Source organism: Coturnix japonica, chromosome 7 (assembly GCF_054131305.1).
Source record: "Coturnix japonica strain WE chromosome 7, WE-NBRP24, whole genome shotgun sequence".
Classification (NCBI taxonomy): domain Eukaryota; kingdom Metazoa; phylum Chordata; class Aves; order Galliformes; family Phasianidae; genus Coturnix; species Coturnix japonica.
In genome coordinates this window covers 29,198,565-29,219,558 of record NC_140669.1, presented here as the reverse complement: position 1 = coordinate 29,219,558, position 20,994 = coordinate 29,198,565, and the positions used below count along the sequence as shown (strand labels likewise).

The following is a 20,994-nucleotide window of genomic DNA, read 5'->3' as shown; positions in this document are numbered from 1 at the left end:
CACGGGGCGGCCGCCCGGCGCTACCTGCGGCCCCGCTTCAACTCCTCGGCGGCCGCAGTGCGAGAGCGGCCGGCGGAGCTGCCGCAGCGCCTGGAAGGTGGGGGCAGGGTCCGGGGCGAGCGGGAGGGGCGCGGGATGGTGCCCGTGGCGGGTCCCGGGGCTGCTGTGCTGCCCTGGTGGTGCCGGCGGGGCGGGGCGTGTCGGGCCGAGCTGCCCCGGAGCCGTGTGTGTTGCGGGGCCGCCGTGCTACATGGATCGGAGATGGGGCTTTGCGGCTGTGTGCTGTCAGCACGGGATACCGGGCTTGCTGTAGGCCTGACAGCCCGAGTTATGGGAACGTGGAATCACACAGCGGTTGGGTTGGAAGGGAACTCACAGCCCAGCCAGCCCCTACCCACAACTGCTGACGCTGCCCGGGGCCCGTTCAGCCCGGCCTCCTCCAGAGATGGGGCACCGCAGCTCTCTGGGCTGTTCTGTCACCATGTGTATAAAACACGCGGTGAGGTGGGTGGTGGGCTGGGAGATGCTTTGTGCTCATGCACTGTGTGGCACAGCCGTGGCACCTCACCACATTTTCACCCTATTCCACACACAGCAGGTAGCAGCACACGCTTCCTACCCTGTGGCCGTTGATACAGCCCTGTGAAGCAGCTGTTCTTTGGCAGTCCTGGGTGTGCAGGTGTGTTCGGACAGAGAGATATGGCTGTGTGGGGCCTTGAATGAGCACAGCCTGGTGTGGAAGCAGATAAGTTGGTTCCAATCTCTGAAGCCAAATTACAGCTGGTTTCTGGCAGTAGGAAAGAAAAGACAGGAATGCAATAGATGAAGAACATGTTCAGCTGATTAAACAAGAGATGCTGAGGAACAAATAGAGTCCGTATATCAAAATATGGTACTGACTAACTATGAAGTGTTTGCAACGAAGGGTGATTATAATTGGCATTGCCACAGTTCAACTTTGGGTTCCTTGCATCTATTTTTATATAGCTAACTACTGTTAACATGCTTATTACTCATTATAGTGTGTTGTTACATTGTGGTGTTACAGATATGATGGTCCTCTGCAACACCAAACAAGTACCAGAAACAAACCAGGCTGATCTCCTATAGAAAGGAGGATTAGAATGGTGCTGTGTATGTTTGTGTATGTCTGTCAAGTAGAAACATTTTGAGCCTTTGGCTATTAGCAGATAAAGACAGCAGGGAAAGAGTTCCAAAACCTGCAGGGGGTGGAAATCTGGGATCTGATCTTATGCTACAAAAAAGCAGGAATATTGTGAATAATGTGGCTCTTATTCAGTCTTGCCAGCAACAGGTGGCCAGGCAGACAGTATATGCTAAATTCTCATATAGCCATAATGTGAGAGAGATGGGGGGAAACTGGTGAGAACTGGGCAAGAATGGTCAGCGTTAGTGGCAGAAGAAAGGAATTTAAGGGATAAAAGTTACAAAGATTGGTGTCCTTGTGGGTTTACACCTTCCCCTTGTGGCAGCACAGTTTACTAATCCCACATCATCCCTGTAGTTTGGTTGGTTGTTGTTGAACAAACAATCCCAAACAGCCTTTTTGAAGTGACTTCTTTATAAATCACACTTCACTTCAAGGTCTGGAGATACACCTCAGCTTGTGTTTGGCATTCATTCCAGACCTACTTATTTAAACCAGCCTCTTTCCTAATTTGCAAGCTTCTTGTATTAGCTCTATGATACAGTAGTCTCTCTCCATAAACAGTTTTGTTCTATAGGGTAAAAATGAATGTCGGAGTTGCCCACAGCGAGGTGAATCCAAACACGCGGGTGATGAACAGCCGTGGAATGTGGCTGACGTACACGCTTGGAGTTGGCCTGCTTCACATCGTCCTGCTCAGCATTCCTTTCTTTAGTGTCCCTGTGGCGTGGACTTTAACAAATGTGATTCACAACCTGGTGAGTACCCTGCCTTGCTGAAATAGATGCTCACACATACTTAGTTTTAAAAGCAAGTGAAAAGAGGAATAGCTGGGTTGTGTGGACACTGACACCAAAACCACCTTTTGTACGTGGCTCAGCCACTGCTAAGTGGGTTGGCTCTTTCTATTGTAATCATTCTAACAATAAGAATTAATTAATATTTCTCAGATACCTCACTGAATTCATCTAGGTTGTGATAATGTCCACAGGGACGATAGCATGCACTGGCCATGTAGTTTTCTTGCAGAATGGATGTAAACTGTGCTTTAGATATTGGAGCATTTAAATGGCACTTTTTGTTTAAAATCCACATGTGTTCATCCTGGAATGCAGAAAACTTTAAGCTGACATTAAAATTACTTTTAGTGGTTCTTTCTGCACGTACTGCTGCAAAATGAAATGTGGAATAAGCTTTGGGATGTCCTGAAAGGGACTTTTTTGTTATTAAAATTGAGGTGCTGGAAAAAGCAAGAAGGAGATAATTAATTAAGAAAATGAATTCTATGGTAGTAGACTTCTGGACCAGAAGCTGTTTGTAAGATCCTTGCTCAGCTTTCACCTCCTCCATAAAAATACAGAAAAATGAGATATTTTTTTCTCTGGATAAAGCTTTCCATCTCTGTGCGTGAGCTGGTGATCTCTGTGGGTGAATGCTGAAGTCTTAGATATTTTCAGGTAGATACTCTTGCTTGGAGTTGGCAAATAAGAGACACATGATTGTTAAAATTGGAAGCTTTGCTCGTTTGTTGAAACTAAACTCTCCTATCCGGAATTGATGGCTGCTAATTTATCTTTGAGAATTGCTATCCATAGCATCTGTCCATCAGATAGTAACGAGGAACTCAACGTGGTTAAGGAGATGGACAGATGGTATTCAACAGGTTGCTGGTATTCAGCTTCTAAGCATTAGAAGCTAGTGGGAGGTTGAGGAAGCTGTTGGAGTTTCTTGTAATATTGCCAGTATTCACCAGGGAGATTTCTACTTTGTGCAAACTCAGCCTCATAACTCAATTTCGTACTGTGTTGGGAAAAAGTAACAGAAATCATCAGCCCAGAACTTGCTGCAGTGCTTGTGTAAATTCTGTTGACTTTGTGTGATTTTTGCTGTCTAATGTAGAAGATGAATCGTTGGGTTGTGGGTCACAGAGGCTTTAATTCCTGATGTGCCACTGGGTGCTTAACTTCAAGCAAAGCACTTCTTGGCTCTTCTTTGCTCTCTTATAATTTGTTATTTCAGGTGAGCAGCTCTTCTATCTGAGAGTTCATTTACTCTTTTTTTTTTGTGTTGTTTGTCTGTTTGTTTTTTGCAATGCATCGAATTGCATAACAGCTAAAAGCACCAGCATATTCATTTATTTTCCTCCAGGGAATGTTTGTCTTCTTGCATGTAGTGAAGGGGACTCCTTTTGAAACACCCGATCAGGGGAAAGCGAGGCTCCTGACACACTGGGAACAGCTGGATTATGGAGTACAATTTACATCTTCAAGAAAATTCTTCACAATCTCTCCTATAATTCTGTGAGTTCTAAACTGTATTATGAACAAAGTGAGTCGTAAAACCGTGGCTTCAAAAGCCTCTGGTAAATGAATTGCAATTTACTTTTGTCTTTTTTCGGGTTTTTTGCTTTTATCTGCATTAGAGATGGAGGAAGTACATATTTTCAGCCACACAGTCAACAGTTTTCAACACTAATTCCAAGTACTGAGGTTGAAGTTAGTGAATAGTTATTAACGGAACGGCTTTTAAAGATTAGAAACCTTATGAGAAAGCCTATCAACTCTTGAAGGTCTTTAAAAGATTGTGAATTCATAACTATTGAAAAGCTAAGCTAAGAGTCTCTTAGCACACGTCCTTTACTTTGCAGTAATTGCAAATCACAAGGTACAGAATAGGTAGAGAGGAATGCGGCAGTCCTCACCAAAGGGGACGCAGGGTATTGCCTTCTGTATACACTAGTTATGTAAATAGACCGATTGGAAACTCTGCACCACCTGTCTCTGTTGACAAAAGTAGGGTTGCATAACTGAAAGAAACCTGAGACGTGTTTAGTATCCACTTCTATAAAGTCATTCTGTTTTTCCTAAAAGGAAGTCGTCTGCTTGCCTGTGAGAGGGAAGATAGGCTATTCTGCAGAGTTATTTCACCACAGAAAGAAATGGGAATAAATACATGTAACTGCCCCCTACAAATCCTCTTTCTTCCAAGATAGTTTCGTGTAGTTTCACGGGTAAAACATACCTGAACACTGAAGCATCTCCTTGTAGCCCTGCTGTGTTGGTGTGCCTGTGGATAAGGCAGCCAGCAGCTAAGCGTGCTCTCTTTCCTCCTGCAGGTACTTCCTGGCGAGTTTCTACACAAAGTACGATGCGACACACTTCATCTTCAACACCACCTCTCTTCTCACAGTGCTTATTCCTAAGCTGCCGCAGCTGCACGGCGTTCGAATCTTTGGCATCAATAAGTACTAGATGGAAGGTGCGATGCTGACTGATCCTGACACAGATTCTGCTTCTTGGGCAAAGGAAACGAACAGTCTGCTGTTATCTAATTGTATTCAATGAGAGATGCTTTTACATCCGAGATACAATTACTACTACTTCCTTGCAGCACTGTCTGGGTGAAAGCTGAGTTATTAAGATGCCTTCAAATGCTGAGATGTGAATAGGAAACCTGTGGATGGAAGGTTTCCTGAAGCAGCGGGCAGGCCCAGCTCTGCAGTGTATCAGCACTATGAGTAGATGTAGGTCTGGCTGAGGCAGGCAAGGGAGGTGTGAATAACTGCTGAAACGGGGCTTGATGTTTCAGCAGTGACTGGTTAGCTGTGATACAGATGGTAATTAATGAATTAATCCAGCAGCCTCCATTCAAAGCACTGGTAGCGCTTTGTCGGTAGGTGAAAGTAGCTGGTTCCTGCTCTGGATTGTGAACGGCTGTGTTTGTTAATGCATTGTACGAGATTGTCTCAGTAAACATGGTGAGAGTTGGTAAAAAGGGATGGAATGATTCGTGCCTTATGTGTCCTTGTAAGTTTAGTCACAAAGACCTGACAAAGCCCGTCTGCCCGCTCAGCGATCGCTACATCCCGCCATCGCCTCCCTCAGTGGGCGGCCCGCCATAGAACGGCGGCAGCGTCACTTCCGAGCTCTGCCCCGCCCCGTCATGGCGGCCGGGGTGGCTGGGAAGGGTGGTGGGGTGCTGCTGCTCCGTGCTCCATTTGTAGGCTATTAAACATCATGTCTCGGGCAGTGAAGTAGCACAACGAACAGCAGGAGGTGAAGCTGGGCGCACGAAGGAATCGATGCGAAGCGTCCCCTTCCTCGGGGCAGATCCCTTAGGCGTCCTCAGGTAAAGCACAGACATGGGACCCCACCGCCTGCGTAAACAACGTCGGTTTTCTTTAAGCTCTTGAAAAGCCTGGGGTACTCTCCTTAACTTTTTATCTGTGGCGTCCCCTTTCCACAGGAATTTAAATTAAAAAACCAGGAGTTGATAACGTACCAGTAATATCTATTTATCCCACCTCTAATCAGCAAAATGACATTACAGAATCACAGAATGGTTGGAAGGGACCTCAAGGATCATGTAGTTCCAACCCCCCTGCGTGGCAGGGCCACCAAACATACACCTTTACTAGATCAGGTTGCCCAGGGCCCCGTCCAACCTGGTCTTGAACACCTCCAAGGACGGGGCATCCACAACCTCCCTGGGCAGCCTGTTCCAGGGCCTAACCACTCTCCTAGTGACATTAGTTCCTTAATAGTGTGTATTTGGAAAGAAGTCTCCGCACTGACCCGCTGTGCAGCTCCTTTGCAGGCATCACCCTGGGACCAGCTGCTGCCCATGGCCAGGCGGCTCCTGCAGCCAGTGATGCATGGTCGGGCTGCGTGGCTGAGCTGCGGCTCCAGGCGCTCTGCAGGGCACACGAGGCTCGTGCTGGGCATCGAAACGAGCTGCGATGACACGGGGGCGGCTGTGCTGGACGAGACGGGCAGGGTGCTGGGAGAAGCGCTGCACAGCCAGAAGGAGATCCACATGAAGTAAGCACGTACAGCTCACATTAATTCTTCATCTAGTTTGACTTGACTTTATGTTAGCACTACTAAAACAACCAAAAATCAGAAATTGGCATTGGTTGCTACATACATCAGCTGCCAAGTGGAGGGCTGTGTTAAGTCTCAGCCCTTGCTTTGGAATGGCCGTGAGGTAGATTTAAAAGAACACATCCCAAGAAGGGAAAATTAATTCTGTCCTGATGATCATAATGCTCCATTCAGTGCACAGAAATGGTTCGTGTCATTTAGCCCAAACAAGGCATGCAAAAACATCCTAGAGAAATGAGCAGGATGTAACAAGGTTACGAGGAGCTGAAAGATCTCTTGTTGTGATGGCGTTATGAAATACAAACATATTACAATGACTTGTTTTTAACTAGAGCAGGTGGAATAATTCCTCACGTAGCACAACAGCTTCACAGAGAAAACATCCAGCAAGTAGCAGAGGAAGCGCTCAGCACCAGTGGAGTTTCTGTAAGTGAACTTGCTGCTATTGCAACTACAGTGAAGCCAGGACTTGCGCTGAGCCTGGGGGTGGGACTGCAGTACAGCTTACAGCTGGCAGACAGGTACCAGAAGCCTTTCATACCCATACATCACATGGAGGCTCACGCGCTTACCATCAGACTGACAGAGCAAGTGGAATTTCCCTTCTTAGTTCTTTTACTCTCCGGAGGTCACTGCATCTTGGCAGTAGCACGAGGAGTTTCAGATTTCCTTCTGCTCGGACAGACCATCGATATAGCACCAGGTGACATGCTGGATAAGGTAAGATTTCAATGCACACGTGAATCTACTTGTTTTCCTTCTGTTGCAGTTAAGCTACTTAATCATAGTATCAGCATTAGCCTGAGTATAGCAATGTAATGTGAAAGGAGGTTTACATTATGTTTTCTTTTGTCTATTTTGAAATACCATAAGTTTAAGACGCAAGAGGCTCTTAGACATCTATGCACTTCGGTAGTTCCAGTATTCAATAGCTTATTAGTTGTGTTTTAGCAAACAGATAACATAACCAAAGCCAGTTACAGAAGGTTTGATGACAACTATTATACAAATGAGTTATTAACTAGCAAAGATCAATAGCAGGTTTATAACAGACACTGTCATACCTAAACCAGTACATACCACAACATTTGTCAGCAGTTCTTTTGTTGTTACCTGTTCTTTATGTAGCTTGAATACCTGGTTTGGCTTAGCCAGGCTGTACTGCTTGGGTTACTGAGCCCATTCCTTAAAATTGGGCACTGACCATTTTGTTTTCAAACACAAGCGTGTTTTAAACAAATGCTATTTGTGTTCACGCATTAAGAAAGGAGGGGTGGAGTGAGAAATGGCTTCAAGTTAAAATCAACATTATCAGAGTTTCTGGCTGTAGCAAAAAAGTCCACTGACCGCTTAAAGTGATGCAGTTACAGGAGGTGTTAATTGAGTTCTCTATTTTGAGTCTGTTTTCTCCTTAGGTTGCAAGAAGACTCTCTTTAGTAAAGCACCCGGAGTGCCATGGCATGGCTGGGGGGAAGGCAATAGAGCACCTGGCTCAAAACGGAGACAGGCAACAGTACACGTTCAGACTTCCCATGCAGCAGTATCGCAACTGTGATTTTTCTTTTTCTGGACTTCAGAGCCTTGTCAACAGAGCCATTTTTCAGAAAGAAAAAGAAGAAGGTATTCTTAAAGTCAGATACAAACCAGCAACTCCATGAGCTGTACTGAGGAAAACCCATCTGATCACACATTTTTATAGGTATTCAAGAAGGTGAAATCCTGTCTTGTGTTAAGGACATTGCTGCTGCCGTACAGCACGTAGTGGCTGCTCATATTATCCAGAGGACGCACCGAGCCATGCTTTTCTGCTTAAAAAACAGCATATTGTTACCCAAATCTGCAACTCTGGTGGGTAGAAATTAGTTTGTTGTCATTGTGCATGTTGCTTTCTATACTTGTAACTAACACCATTGAGGATGCAGATTTCTTCATACTTATCCCCCATGACAGAATTAATTCTACCGATGGATAAGGAATAAGTCAGTGTGCATTAAACTTAGCTAAAATAGTAGGATTAAAATAATATTAGTCTTACAATATTTATATAACCTCTTTCATTGTTTGTTTTTAAGCTAGAAGGGCATTTTCATGCTGAGTAACCTGACCTTTCCTAACATCTCATGTCACACAGTGTGATCTAGGGCTGCCCAGGACCTGACAGCTGTTCTACTTACAGCATGATTTCACTCAGGAATTGTTTTTAGCCATACTGCTCTCACATTATTTCCTGACAGGTTTAAATCTTCACAAATAACATAATGTTGAAATACATTTTGTAATTGCAGTCTTCAAAACTCTATCTGCTAAATTGTTGCTCTTTAGACAGGATGCTCATGGAGTTGGACTTGCAAGGCCTTTCTTTTGAGTTAATGCCTTTTTTCTTTCTCTACCTAAAACTGCTGTTAGGTTTTATCAGGAGGAGTTGCAAGTAATCAGTATATCAGAAAAGGCCTGCAGGCTCTGGCACATGCAAATGGTTTTGCTTTTCTGTCGCCTCCTCCAAGACTGTGCACCGATAATGGTGTTATGATCGCATGGTAAGGGCTATTTTCCTTTGTGTGTTTCTGTAGCATTCTTTAAAATTAATCAGAATCGGGCATTTTTGTATATGGTGACTAAACCATGTTATCTATGTACTCATACAGTTGACACACATGTAATTGCTTTCTTGCTTAGGAATGGCATTGAAAGGCTGCGTGCAGGATGTGGCATTCTATACAGTACTGATGGCATCCGCTATGAACCAAAGTAAGTGACTCAATTCATTCACAGTCTGTTTCTTCATTTATTCACTGTACTCATTGGAAGTGCAACTACAGACTAGCACGAAGTGATGAGGAATGGCTCTATGGGGCACACAAGCTTTAAAAGGTACCATCTCTTCCTTTCCTGTGTAGTTGTTAAGTTAAAGTCATCCTCTTCCAGTACTCGAGGGAAGCTTCTTATTAGGAGGGAGACCAACATTGTACACTACCTGTTAGGGACAGGATAAAGGGGAACGGCTTTAAACTAAAAGAAAAGTAGAGTAGATATTAAGAGGCAGTTCTTTACTCAGGAGGGTGATGAGTCACTGGCCTAGTTCCCAGAGAGGCTGTGAATGAATGCCCCTTTACTGGAGATATTCAAGGCCAGATTGGACAGGGCTCTGGGCAGCCTGATCTGGAGCCTCATTTAATGGCTGGCAGCTCTGTCCACAGGTTGAAACTAGATGATCTCTGAGGTCCCTTCCAACACAAACCGTGCTACACTTCTGTAATTTTCAGCATTTAGGTTTGCTTTGTCTTAGATATTCCAATAACCATACATCATAAAGTTTTATGTATTTACCTATTACTGCAGTAGTGTGAAAACAAGAGCAGGTTAAACAGCACACTCCCTAACTTCTTAGTTACTGCAGTCATAAAACTAAACGTTCTTAGTCAAACTGTGTTTTCATAACCATAAAAAATTTTCTGCTGGCTTCCAGCTGAAACCTTTTAAGTTCATGTGGCTCTAACCCCCTGCTGTAGGCATGGTCATCTACCTGTAGACCAGGTTGCTCACAGCCCCATACAGCCTGACCTTTAACTCTTCCAAAGAGGAAACATCCACATCTCTGGGCAGCCTGTTTCAGCATCTCACCACCCTCACCATACAGAATGTCTTCCTAATATCTAGTCTAAACTGTTCCATTTTAAAGCCAATTCCACTCTTCCTGTTACTACCTGCCCTTATAGTAAGTCCCTCACCAGCTTTCCTGTAGGCCCCCCCTTTAGGCACTGCAAGGCTCCTGTTAGGTCCTCCCTTTAAAAGCTTCTCCAGGCTGAAAAGCCCAGCTCTCTAGGCCTGTCCCTGTAGAGACAGCCCTCTGCTCATCATCAATTAATTTTAAATTAAATAACAGGTTATGACATAAGTGATTTTTTAATGGCTTGTTTTAGTGATTTAAATAGACCTTGGGCTTAGGGCTGGACAAAATGCTAGGTATCCTTGTGAATTTTCAGTATGTTATTAGTACCAGGTTGTCTTAAACTCTTAAGTTTTTGTTCAATTTATGCCTTTTCCAGTGCCAATAAAACACACACTTGGAGGGTTTCAGGAGGGAAAACCTAGAATTCTCTCATGAGAAATGGTAAAATATTGTCTTTCAAAAAAGAATGCCTTATATATCAACCTATATATCAGTGAATACTAAGTTTTCTTTGCTGTAACTAAACATGCCATACAATTACCACAGCAAAGTACATGTGAATCTCTAATTTGTCTTGCGGACGTAGAATACATTATCAGCTCAAATCAGAACCTGAATAACACCCCCAAAAGACGGCTGTGAGAACATGGAACTGCATGAGTTTGGAACAGCTAAAAAAGTAGATAACTCCCCACTGTAGGGCTGTTTTTAGGCACAGACTCAACCACTGTCACAGTCTAACAGTGTGCAAGGAAGGAATTCGTAAAAATGCTGCCTGGTTTCCAGGTTGATGGTACAAAAGTCTTGTGAATCTGCACATCTGAATAAGAGGGGAGTTGCATTGTACCATAGCAATCATGTCACTTACCTTTTAACATATGGATCATGTTATTTTCTAGAGCTCCCCTTGGAATTGATATTTCAAAAAGAGTTGAAGAGGATTCCATCAAAGTGCCAAGACTAAGGAAGATACAATGGTCAGCACATTAGATAGTAAAACACATACAATAAACAGCTTCAGATTGTTCAGTGTAACAGCATTGAGACTGTTTTCATGTACTTGACTTCATGCTGCTAACAAGTGTTGAAATCACACCCGACAGAGAAATAAATACATATCCATGTGGTAGCTGTGCCAATACAACTGAATTTCAACAGCACCTACTCTTCCTTTGCTAATGCAAGAAGATGATTCCTACTCACAAAAATTAACACCTGGGGTTAAATGGCTAACAATACTTAATTTTTTTATTTAAGTGAAACAGTTTAAAGTAAGGAACAGTAAGAAATAGGCTGTTAAGATCCCAATTGTGGGTTTTGATGTGAATCATGTGTTATTTGACCTTACCTTTTAGCAGTCGGTACTAGATTGCCTTTTTGACTGCATAGGTTTTTACTGGAATAAATGCCTGTCTTAATTGTGGCCAACAAATTACCCAACCCAGAATGCATTTACTTAGAACAGCCTCAGTTTAGACACATTCTAGTAGTTAGACCATCTCACTGTCAGATGTGGTGAAGCAACTACTAAGATATGGTAAAGGCTCAAGAGGAAAACATAACACAAAGAAGGCATATAGACTTTACTCTCAGGTAGACATTACTTCTGGCTTTCATTATTCATTGCATTATTTCAAATGCTTATGTTGCATGGAAGTTTCAAATACGTCTGCCCAACTGTCAGCCCTGAAACATCCCACATAGTACATTCAACTACAAAAGGATATATATGAATTCCCAGTAAAAATAGAAACACTACTCAAGAAGGTAGAAGGGACAGTCATCCATATATAATAGCTTCCTTATAAGAAGTAATTAACTATATTAGTACTCCTCACCATCTTGAAAACAACTAAAAGCATGACTGTTCATAATCTACTCTAACACAAGAAAGGAAAGCCAGATAAAGTGAAGACAGGCTCTAGGCAAAAAGAAATGTTAAGAATCCTAGAAATATAAGCAACTTCTGGAACTCTGCTAGTGCAGCTAACTTAAAAATAAATGAAGAATAGAGCAAATGAGACTGAAGCCCATTGAATGCCAACAAACCTATTTTATGAGAACATTTCTTGACTAGAAGCTTCCTTTCTATGTATGTTCTTCAGAATGCATTAGTATTTTTCAACTTCAGTAAAGCATTGATAGATGTGCAGTATGCAGTCCCATAAATAAGGCTGCCAAGCTTGCCCGTCTTGTTGAAACCCACATACAATGTTCTGTTTCATTCTTCTATCTCTGCTCATGTTCTTCACTGGTTGGTAACTGCTTTGTCCCTGCAAACTACTAAGAGCATATAGAGAGCAGTCAGGTATCAAAGCTCAGTGCCTGGGGCTGTACAAACATGAAACAAATACAGTTCTTACCCTTACTTCAGATGTATTTTCTTATTAAAGTGACCACTTGAACAAATCAAAACACATTACATAAGTTTAAAAAACTCATTGTCACTTCTGCTTCAAGATTCAAAAAACACACTAAATGAAGATTCTGAAAGAGTTGCACACTGAGTTGATGAAATCCTAGCCAAAAAGAGAGACAGAAAGCATCCATGGAAGTCAGAAGAACTGCAAGAAACTAAGCCTCCAATATTAGCTAAAAAGGACAAGAAGAAACCTTTACTATCCTTGGTAATTCAGCATCACTGTAGCTCAGTACCACATCTCAACAGAAGGTGGAGTAGCAGCTGCACAAACACTGCTTCAACCTGACATTACCTGGTGAAACCTTCATTGTCTTTCTGCATCAGAGCAGGTCTTACTTTGTGATTATTTTACTTGTTCATACAATGGATGGTTAAATATTAATTCCATCTGAGTGTATGGTGATAATGTCAGGTGCTTGCTTGAATCGAAGAACACTGAAGCTGTTGAGGAATGACAGACATACTGAAAACAAGATTACATAGAGAAATGGTAGGTCTAGCAATCTATTCCTTCACACCTACAAGTAAAAACAGTTAATGGAACAGGTTCCTCAATCACTGAGTGTTACGAAGTAAAGTAATTGTTAGCAATGCTCTGCAATAGACACAGAAATAAGGGAAGGAAACTGCTTGTTTACCTTCAGAAGGCCACCGGTACAGCAGGATCTCCAGCAAGAAGCTCTCACCACCAATGCCAGCCCTTAAATGAGGTCTGGGAAGGGTGGATCTCAGCTCCACCCTTCCCATGCACTGCTTACATCTGAGCTCCCCAGTGTTGGTCCTGCCTTCCCACCAGGTGCTCCATCACTGCAGCCCTCAGTAGCTGAGTCAAGAGCAGCCTCAATGGTTAAGTGCCACGCATGGAAAGAAGCTTAGAGGCAGTGTGGCCCAGGACCCTCAGCTCTCAGTGGCTCTAGCAATCCAGGTTAGCTTCTCACCACATTCTCCCTTCTAAAACCATAACCTGACAGACCGCAGGAATCAGTGGGCACTTAGCTGAGGAAGGGGGAAAGGAAATGCCAGCCTATGCATGACTATCTACTCCACACAGACCAGCATTCCCTTCTCCCCTAAGGTTGCATTCATAATGTGTCTAGTACAAGCACTAATTCTACATGTATTACTCTGATTACTATAACAAAACCAAAGTCAGTAAAACAAACAAACCAAGCCAAATGTTTTTAAAAAATCCCAAAGATTTACTAAATTTACATATAGGATAAATATTAAGACATAGCTTTCCAACTCATCTACTGCAATAACTTCAGTCTGCTGCATGTGTGGTAAGCTTTTTCATTGTTGCTCTCCAGTTTTGCAATCCGAGATCCAAACTGCACAGCCCTTTTTGGCAAAATGCTTGCAGCTTTAAGGCCGAGTTCCTTGGCTCCAAGGCGCAGAATCAGTTTCTCACCAATTCCTCGTGGTAAAGTCAAGTCCGCTTTTTCAGAGATGGACAGAGAGTTGAGGAACGAAACCACATCTTCATCCATAAAAGGAAACCTGAAGACAGCAGGAAAAACAGATGTGCCTTAAGCATTAGCTGCATGCTACTGAGGGAACTTTCCAAAGCAGTTTTATTGTCTGAGAGGGTAGGTAAAACATACTGCAGTTTTGCAAGTCGGTGAGCAGTAGTATGGAAGAAGTAAAGTCAAAAACCCAATTCTTAAAGTAGTCTAAAGACCTGGAAATACACGGGATATTGATCATGCTTTGATTGCATGGGCAGGAATACACAGCATTTCTGCTAGTGCATCACAGCCTCTCCAAGGCAGCGTTAAGAAACTCTCCATCTCCAAAGTCAGTCCCCAAGTTACCACAACAGAACACCACAAGGCTGAGAAGGCCACTGCACTTAAAACAGTAAAACCCACTTGATTGTGCTTTCTCCAACATCTGTTGCTGCTTCTTAAAATATCCAGATGGAAATCCAATGTTCATGTTGCTACATTTCCATAAGTATCTTTGCCATAGTACTACAGATTAACACCCACAGAACAGAATTCAGACACAAAAATGTGCTAACAAGATTCAAATAAAGCTTTTTTCTCAGACTGTTTGAAGCAGAACCTAACCAGTAAAACCAGTTTTGATTCACGTTAGTATTACCTGGCTTCTTTCCCATGATCACCAATAATCCTGTCGTCTCTACCAAGATTTCTAGAAGAAATGCGACCTAACTCCATTTCAAGTTCCTTATTCAGACCTTCAGGGCCACATTTCTTGAAGCAAACACGGTGTCGGGAATAGCCAGCAAGCTGCTCGTCTGCTCCAATGCCTGTAAGCACAACCTAAGAGAAAAAGAACAGAGATACCTTTCTTAATATCTAGGGAAGCTCGTAATACATAGCAGATCTTAGAGCTACATACATGAAAACAACACACAAGAAGGAAAGAATTACTCTTTGTAGATTGAACAGTCATTCAATCAGCCTGTAATTACGAAGATTGCAAGCAGTCACCTTTTGTCATTATTAATAGCTACTTTGCCACACAAATGGTGTGCCTGAAGAATACACAAAGTTCATTGTTTTGTTCAATTGGATTAATAGCACTTGCCCACTACTGAGTTCAGACACTGAGAATGATAGGCACTGACTTTTTTCCTAGTCACTACAGCTTATTCAAGCTCACTGAAAATCCATTCACATAAGGAAATAAATGCAGGTTTAAATTCCAGAATTACACAGTTTATCTGTATTGTGTTCTGCCAAAGAATTTCAGAAAGCTTGTGAATATTAAGGAGCCCTTCTAATTTCCCAAACAGCTGTTTTCACATTCACAAATTAAGTGTAAGAATGAAAATATGAAACAGTTTAAGAAACAATCAATACCTTTGCAGGACTTTTATATGGCTTCATTTCTCCTTTCTTATTAATAAATCCCTGTCCTCTGGAAGCAAACCAGATAGCACAACCAATGCTATCATCCAAAACCGTATCCAGAGGATAAATTAAGTTATGAATGAATTGCCGTCTCATTTCTTTCAATTCCTTTAGTGTGACATTAATTTCCACAAAGTTCCATGTTCTTGAAGGGTTAAGGGCTTCCAGTTCTTTCAGCCCCGCCCTACCAGTAATTCTGTCAGGAACATCAAAGCGAGATAAATCATCACCAATTTCAGCATTGAGATCTTTATGGTTTTCTTGACCATGATGCAAACTCAGCTGCATTTCTTGGCTGACACAGCTTTTAGTGGCACCTGTTCGCTTAGTTGGTTCTTTGGTCATGAAAGCTACATTGAGAAGATCAATTGGTTCCTCCAAAGGAACGTGTCGATCAGCAAGGGCTGCAATAACCATAGAGTCAACCCCACCAGAAAAGAGCACCGCAACATGAGCCTTCCTGGGACAAACACCCTCAACTTCTCTTGTTCCCTGATCTTCACCTCTGAAGAGTAATAAAACTCGTTTCCTCACTGCTTCGTCTAAAACATCAATGAACTGATGGACCAGTATTTTCTTGCATTCATCTGTAAGATATCCCTCTAGAGTTTGTATGGAAACCGTGCAGCTAGAATCACTGCTATCAGTGCTTGCATGTTCAACTGAGGCTTCAGAAATGGTTCTGTTTAAGGGGGTTACTGGTGCACTGAGACACATCTTGGACTCATTCATCTTAACAGTGATGTGATTTGGTAAGTCTTTAGAAATCTGACCCAGAACATCAATGAATATTTCTTCTTCAGTTTTCTCTGTGCAATTGTACTTCCATGGAAACAACGTTAAAGACAAGGATTGAGTTGTTGCACAGTCTTTGAGATCCATTTTGAAGATTCCAGATGCTGGGACTTCTTGGCATTGGTTACAAGATTCTGAATTCACACTCACAGATGAGAGACAGAAAACGTTATCATTCACATTACTAAACTGCCAAAGCAAGCTGCGACGACCAAAATAATCTCTACCAAACCATAAACTGTGTCCAGATGCCTGGTAATAAATAAAAGACCACGGACCCCGGAGCAATGAGAAGAGCGATAAAATATCAGCTTCACTACTGCACAGTCCAAGATGACGAAACATAACTTCGGTGTCATTCTCTGAATCTCCTACATGTACTCCATTAAAAACTTCTCCATTCCAAAGAAAAACATTGTTATTGACATCTTCCAGAGGCTGAGGAGTCATCCGTCCCCTCAGATGAAGTACGTGGCCAGAGAAAAGACACTCATAGGACGGCTCACACACAGTCTTTATCAACTGTTGGCTGCTGTCTGGTCCTCTTCTTCTAAGAAGGCAGTGCAGATCCTCATTGAAGTGATCATAAACAGTACTCTGGCCAGACAGAGCAACAACACAACAAATACCACACATGGTGACAGGGAATTCAGATGGACTATTTCTTGACTTTATTCTTCTCCGAATTTTCCAACTCTTGCTGTGCTTTCTTTAATTGATCTAATGTATCTGCATTATTAAAAAAAAACCACAAGAGAAATGTCTGAGTTTAGATCTAAGAACTGAGTGTCATTAATTACTTGATGATTTAAAGACAGGAAAACTAGGAAATGCACATGCTACAGTATTGATCTAATACAAACACACCTCACCACAATCTAATTATCATTACTTATCCATAGATTAAGATCTTTTCCCCCTTGAGGAAATTCATACTGCAAGTTTAATAATGTAAATGAAAAGCCAATTATTGCCTACATCATCAGCACAATTTACACACTTTTAGTAAGAAAAATGAATAGACGATGTGTCAACACATTAAACTCCAATCAAAAAAGATATGGGCAACTTTTCATTCCAGAAAGAAATTGTATACTTTCACATTTATTTCTAACACCCTTCTTCAATTAACATATGTCTTAATCTTCCATTTCCCTATCTTGTTAATCCCACAAATTCACTCTCTCAACCACCTAAAGATTTCTAGCTTCACTTTCAGTTTCGTAAGGGTTAATTATTAAAAAACAGAAGGAGGAGAACTGAGCACATAGAGCTTCCCAAAGGGCACTAAGAAAAGCGACTCCTCTGTGGAATGATTCCCTCCTGCACATGCTGTTTTACCACACATGCAAATCAAGTGGGAACCACATTCATTCAACCCAGAAAAGCAGGCACAACTGAAGTCCACTTGGTATCTAACATGCTGTTGCCAGCTTTCCCACTGTACTATAACTTGGAAATCTTCAACAGCTACAGAGACAGCTTTTAAACAGTTAAACTATTACCTTTGGCGCAGCAAACTTACTTTTGCATTGAGACAGTGTTTCTGTTCGGTCTACAAGGAAGAATATGTTGCTATTGGGTTGCTGCCTATAAACTTTCTGTAAAATAAACACAACACCACATTAAGTAAAAGTAGCATACACAGGCAACCACACTGCAGCAGAATCTCAAAGTCCACTGAGATACCCTTCCCTTTTATGTCTGAAAGATACCTTCTCTGCCATGAGCAACATCCTCATGTCGCATCAAAACATTTCAGGATCAACCCACAACCATTCTGCATTTTCCTCCTTTCCTCATACTTAAAGGGTCATATTTTGTTTTACACCATATGCACATGAAAAATAAAGAAGCTTTTAACATAAACTGATCCACTCAAACATCATAATATAAAAATTGTGCTAAACAAAAAGTAAAACCTTGTGACAGCTTCCTGTTACAATGCACAAGTGTAAATAAACCCTCAAGTGATGTAGACAACATTTTGACACCATACAGAAGATTATATACACATTAAAATCTTTAGTGTAACTATTAAAGATAATGCACTCACACTGCAATTTTGTTTGCCCTCTTGTCTCTATACAAATTTATCTGATGCTAAAATGAAGTAAGCAGAAAAAACTTTAATGCTTACCCTGTTCTTCTTCAAATTCGAAAGCTCATCAACTACAACCTTCTGTTCCTTAATCTGAAAAAGAAAAAACACATCTCAATATAATTGTCAACAATAAACTACTGTGTTGCAGTCCTGGAGATTAAAATCTTTACCCATGTTTTTAAGACAGCTATAAAAATATAAGTCACTGTGCCCTGAACAGACCACTAAAATGAAAGTGGACACAGGAATGAAAAAGAAATTTCATTACCCATTATTCCAAGCATACAACAAGTCTTCGGACCACATAACTGAATTATATTTAACACACTTCTTATTGAAATCTAAGTTATGAATTCAACAATAAGACAATGAAGCACTCTAAATAACTGCTTTGGAAGGGAATTATCTTGCATGGGTTGGCAATGTTCCCATCCCCTAAAAGCAGTCATTACTGGGAAGCCAGAGTACCCTAGCTGCTCAGAATCCAAAATCACTTCACCCTCAACCTCCCCCAAAAAAACAAACATATAAACAACTATTAACATTTGTCAGCCTGGAGAAGAGGAGGCTCAGGGGAGACCTTATTGCTCTCTATAACTTCCTGAAGGGAGGTTGTAGTGAGCTGGGGGTTGGCCTCTTCTCTCATGTAAGAGATGACAGAACTAGAGGGAATGGTTTTAAGCTGTGCCAGGGGAGATTCAGGCTGAACATTAGGAAGTATTACTTCTCAGAAAGGGTAGTCAGGCATTGGAATGCACTGCCCAGGGAGGTGGTGGAGTCACCGATCATGGGAGTGTTCAAGAAACGTCTGGATGTTGTGTTGATGAATATGATTTAGCTGGGAAGTATTGGTAACGGTTGGACTAGATGATCTTCTAGGTCTTTTCCAACCTTGATAATTCTGTGATTACGCAACTTAGAGAAAAGATTTACCTTCACAATACACTTTATAATCTTATTCTCCAGATTCAAAATGAAAACAGTAAATGAAACAATTAAAAAACCTACATAACCAATAACCCAACTATATATATATATATATATATATATATATATAAACAACCCTAAAACTGTATTAAGATAATTAGAAACACTTCCAGTACACTGGACTTTTAGCACAAAGTTGTCATGCTGTATGTACCACCATCAGTTCAGCTGCACTGACACAAACAGTCCAATGCTCCTGCTTCCCTGGACAACGTCAGCCACTAAAGACAAAGAGCCACTAAAGACAAAGAGCAATCAGGGCCCTTCAAAAAAGCTGAAACACGAAGCTAAAGTGGTTCAACACACACTACTTTCTGTAAGCACAGAACACACCTTACTGCAGTCCTCCTTTCTGCCTCCTGGAATTGGCGCAGATGGAAATAACTACAGGGCTGTATAAGGCAAACTGAACTGAGCACACAGAAAATGCTGTTTCACCAACAGGTACACCAGCATACTATGATAGTTATTTAAACAGACAAGAACACAGCGCAGTCTTGTGACGCAAAGCAGAACCAGGCATTTCAGCCATGCAGCTAATACGCTGTGTTGTGCTGATGCAGTTGCTCTCTTTAGTCTCTTATGTAACCAATCAACTAGAGAACAACACTAATCTATTGCGATATTAGTGTAGAAGAATAAAGTCACTTTTTATGCGAGAACAACTGACCAAGACCGTACAGAACTCACACTGAACAAAGACAAGACTGCCACTACAAAAAGCCCAGCTTTAAAGCTGGCCTCCTCACTAAACTCCCTCACAACTTGCTCAACAAACCCAGAGAACCACATTCTCCTTCGACTAATCACACACAGCCCATCTCACAACACTAAAAACGGGAAGGGAACCCGCCAGAAGGGCTCACAACACTCGAGCTCCCCCACACCTTCACCTGGGCCACAGCGCAGCTCAGCCTCCAGCACACCCTCCTCCTTCCCACACACAACCTAACTCAAACCCTTCCCCAGAGCTATGAGACGCAGGGCAGCACCTCAGACCCTCCATAACTCACCCTCCGGCTCAGCTCCTCCTTACGGCCCAGCTCGGCGCTCTCCTCCTCCTCCCGCCGCGACATCCCCGCCTCGCAGTGCCGGCCGCTGCCGTCGCACAGCAATATACGCACAACGGCTGCGCCTCACGCTGTGGGCTCCAACACAGCTGCAGCGACTGCGCATGCGTACAGCAGAGCGGCTGTTAGGCGGGTATGGGTGAGGTGGAGTTAAGGCCGTAGTGGCTGTGGAGCAATGAGACCATTTTCCTTCAGTACCGGCTGCCTTGTTGTCGGATCTTTGATAGTATTTTGATTCATGGAGACATTTCCCGTTAGTCCCCTGCTTGAGCTCTACTCATCTGGAGTACTGTGTCCAGGTGTGGAGCCCTCAGTACAAAAAAGACAGAGATTTTGGAAAGGGTCCAGAGGAGGGACACAAAGATGATCAGGGGGCTGGAGCACCTCCCCTATGAGGACAGGCTGAGGGAGTTGGGTTTGTTCAGCCTGGAGAAGAGAAGGTTGCGGGGTGACCTCATTGCAGCCTTTCAGTACCTGAAGGGAACTTACTGCCAGGAGGGGAGTAAACTCTTGGAAAGGGCTGACAATAGCAGGACACAGGGAAATGGTTTTAAGTTAAAAGAAGGAAGATTTAGGTTGGATGTTAGGGGGAAGTTCTTCACTAGGAGAGTGGTTAGGTCCTGGAACAGGCTGCCCAGGGAGGTTGTGGATGCCCCGTCCTTGGAGGTGTTCAAGACCAGGTTGGACGGGGCCCTGGGCAACCTGATCTAGTAAAGGCGTATGTTTGGTGGCCCTGCCAGGCAGGGGGGTTGGAACTACATGATCCTTGAGGTCCCTTCCAACCCAGGTCATTCTGTGATTCTGTGATTCTGTTGGAACCTTCATTATCTGTCTTGCTACATTAACCAAAGATGATAAGTGAATGCTTCATTCTTCTGTGCCACCTTCCAAGTTGTAGTAGTGCTTTAGCTTAGGATGCAAGTAGCAGTGTGTCTTCTTGGTGTGGAAACAGAATCAATGAGATGAGACGGCTCAACCTGGCTGTTCCAAAATACGCTTAAACAGTAGGACTA

At 42.6% G+C, this 20,994-nt stretch overlaps 4 protein-coding genes across 14 annotated transcripts; 2 read left to right on the top strand and 2 right to left on the bottom strand.

The window, feature by feature from the left end:
- Positions 1-3: 3 nt before the first annotated feature.
- On the top strand, positions 4-4,942 carry ORMDL1 (ORMDL sphingolipid biosynthesis regulator 1). 6 transcript variants are annotated; one of them, XM_015867864.3, is made up of 5 exons: positions 4-97; positions 599-679; positions 1,746-1,926; positions 3,317-3,468; positions 4,284-4,942. In XM_015867864.3, the coding sequence occupies exons 3-5, from the start codon at positions 1,753-1,755 to the stop codon at positions 4,417-4,419; spliced, it is 462 nt and encodes a 153-aa protein (XP_015723350.2). In that variant the 5' UTR covers positions 4-97; positions 599-679; positions 1,746-1,752; the 3' UTR covers positions 4,420-4,942. The 6 variants fall into 6 exon arrangements, with proteins under 6 accessions (XP_015723350.2, XP_015723346.2, XP_015723348.2 ...); XM_015867860.3 differs by having other exon boundaries at positions 1,733-1,926; XM_015867862.3 differs by having other exon boundaries at positions 596-679.
- Positions 4,943-5,092: 150 nt separating this feature from the next.
- Positions 5,093-10,756, top strand: OSGEPL1 (O-sialoglycoprotein endopeptidase like 1). 6 transcript variants are annotated; one of them, XM_085552812.1, is made up of 9 exons: positions 5,093-5,296; positions 5,754-5,988; positions 6,389-6,572; positions 6,662-6,771; positions 7,467-7,671; positions 7,751-7,899; positions 8,458-8,588; positions 8,728-8,799; positions 10,621-10,756. In XM_085552812.1, exons 4-9 carry the CDS (start codon positions 6,760-6,762, stop codon positions 10,709-10,711), a joined length of 660 nt encoding a protein of 219 aa, XP_085408938.1. In that variant the 5' UTR covers positions 5,093-5,296; positions 5,754-5,988; positions 6,389-6,572; positions 6,662-6,759; the 3' UTR covers positions 10,712-10,756. The 6 variants fall into 6 exon arrangements, with proteins under 6 accessions (XP_085408938.1, XP_085408937.1, XP_085408935.1 ...); XM_085552811.1 differs by having other exon boundaries at positions 6,384-6,572; XM_085552809.1 differs by having other exon boundaries at positions 6,389-6,771.
- A 2,563-nt stretch (positions 10,757-13,319) lies between these two features.
- ASNSD1 (asparagine synthetase domain containing 1) lies at positions 13,320-16,456 on the bottom strand. Its single transcript, XM_032445666.2, has 3 exons — positions 14,975-16,456; positions 14,250-14,431; positions 13,320-13,643 (listed from the first exon to the last, which is right to left on the bottom strand). Exons 1-3 carry the CDS (start codon positions 16,454-16,456, stop codon positions 13,394-13,396), a joined length of 1,914 nt encoding a protein of 637 aa, XP_032301557.2. The 3' UTR covers positions 13,320-13,393.
- Positions 15,135-20,001, bottom strand: ASDURF (ASNSD1 upstream open reading frame). The gene is made up of 4 exons (XM_015867850.3): positions 19,925-20,001; positions 17,961-18,014; positions 17,346-17,421; positions 15,135-16,549 (listed from the first exon to the last, which is right to left on the bottom strand). The coding sequence occupies exons 1-4, from the start codon at positions 19,985-19,987 to the stop codon at positions 16,479-16,481; spliced, it is 264 nt and encodes an 87-aa protein (XP_015723336.2). The 5' UTR covers positions 19,988-20,001; the 3' UTR covers positions 15,135-16,478.
- Positions 20,002-20,994: the final 993 nt, after the last annotated feature.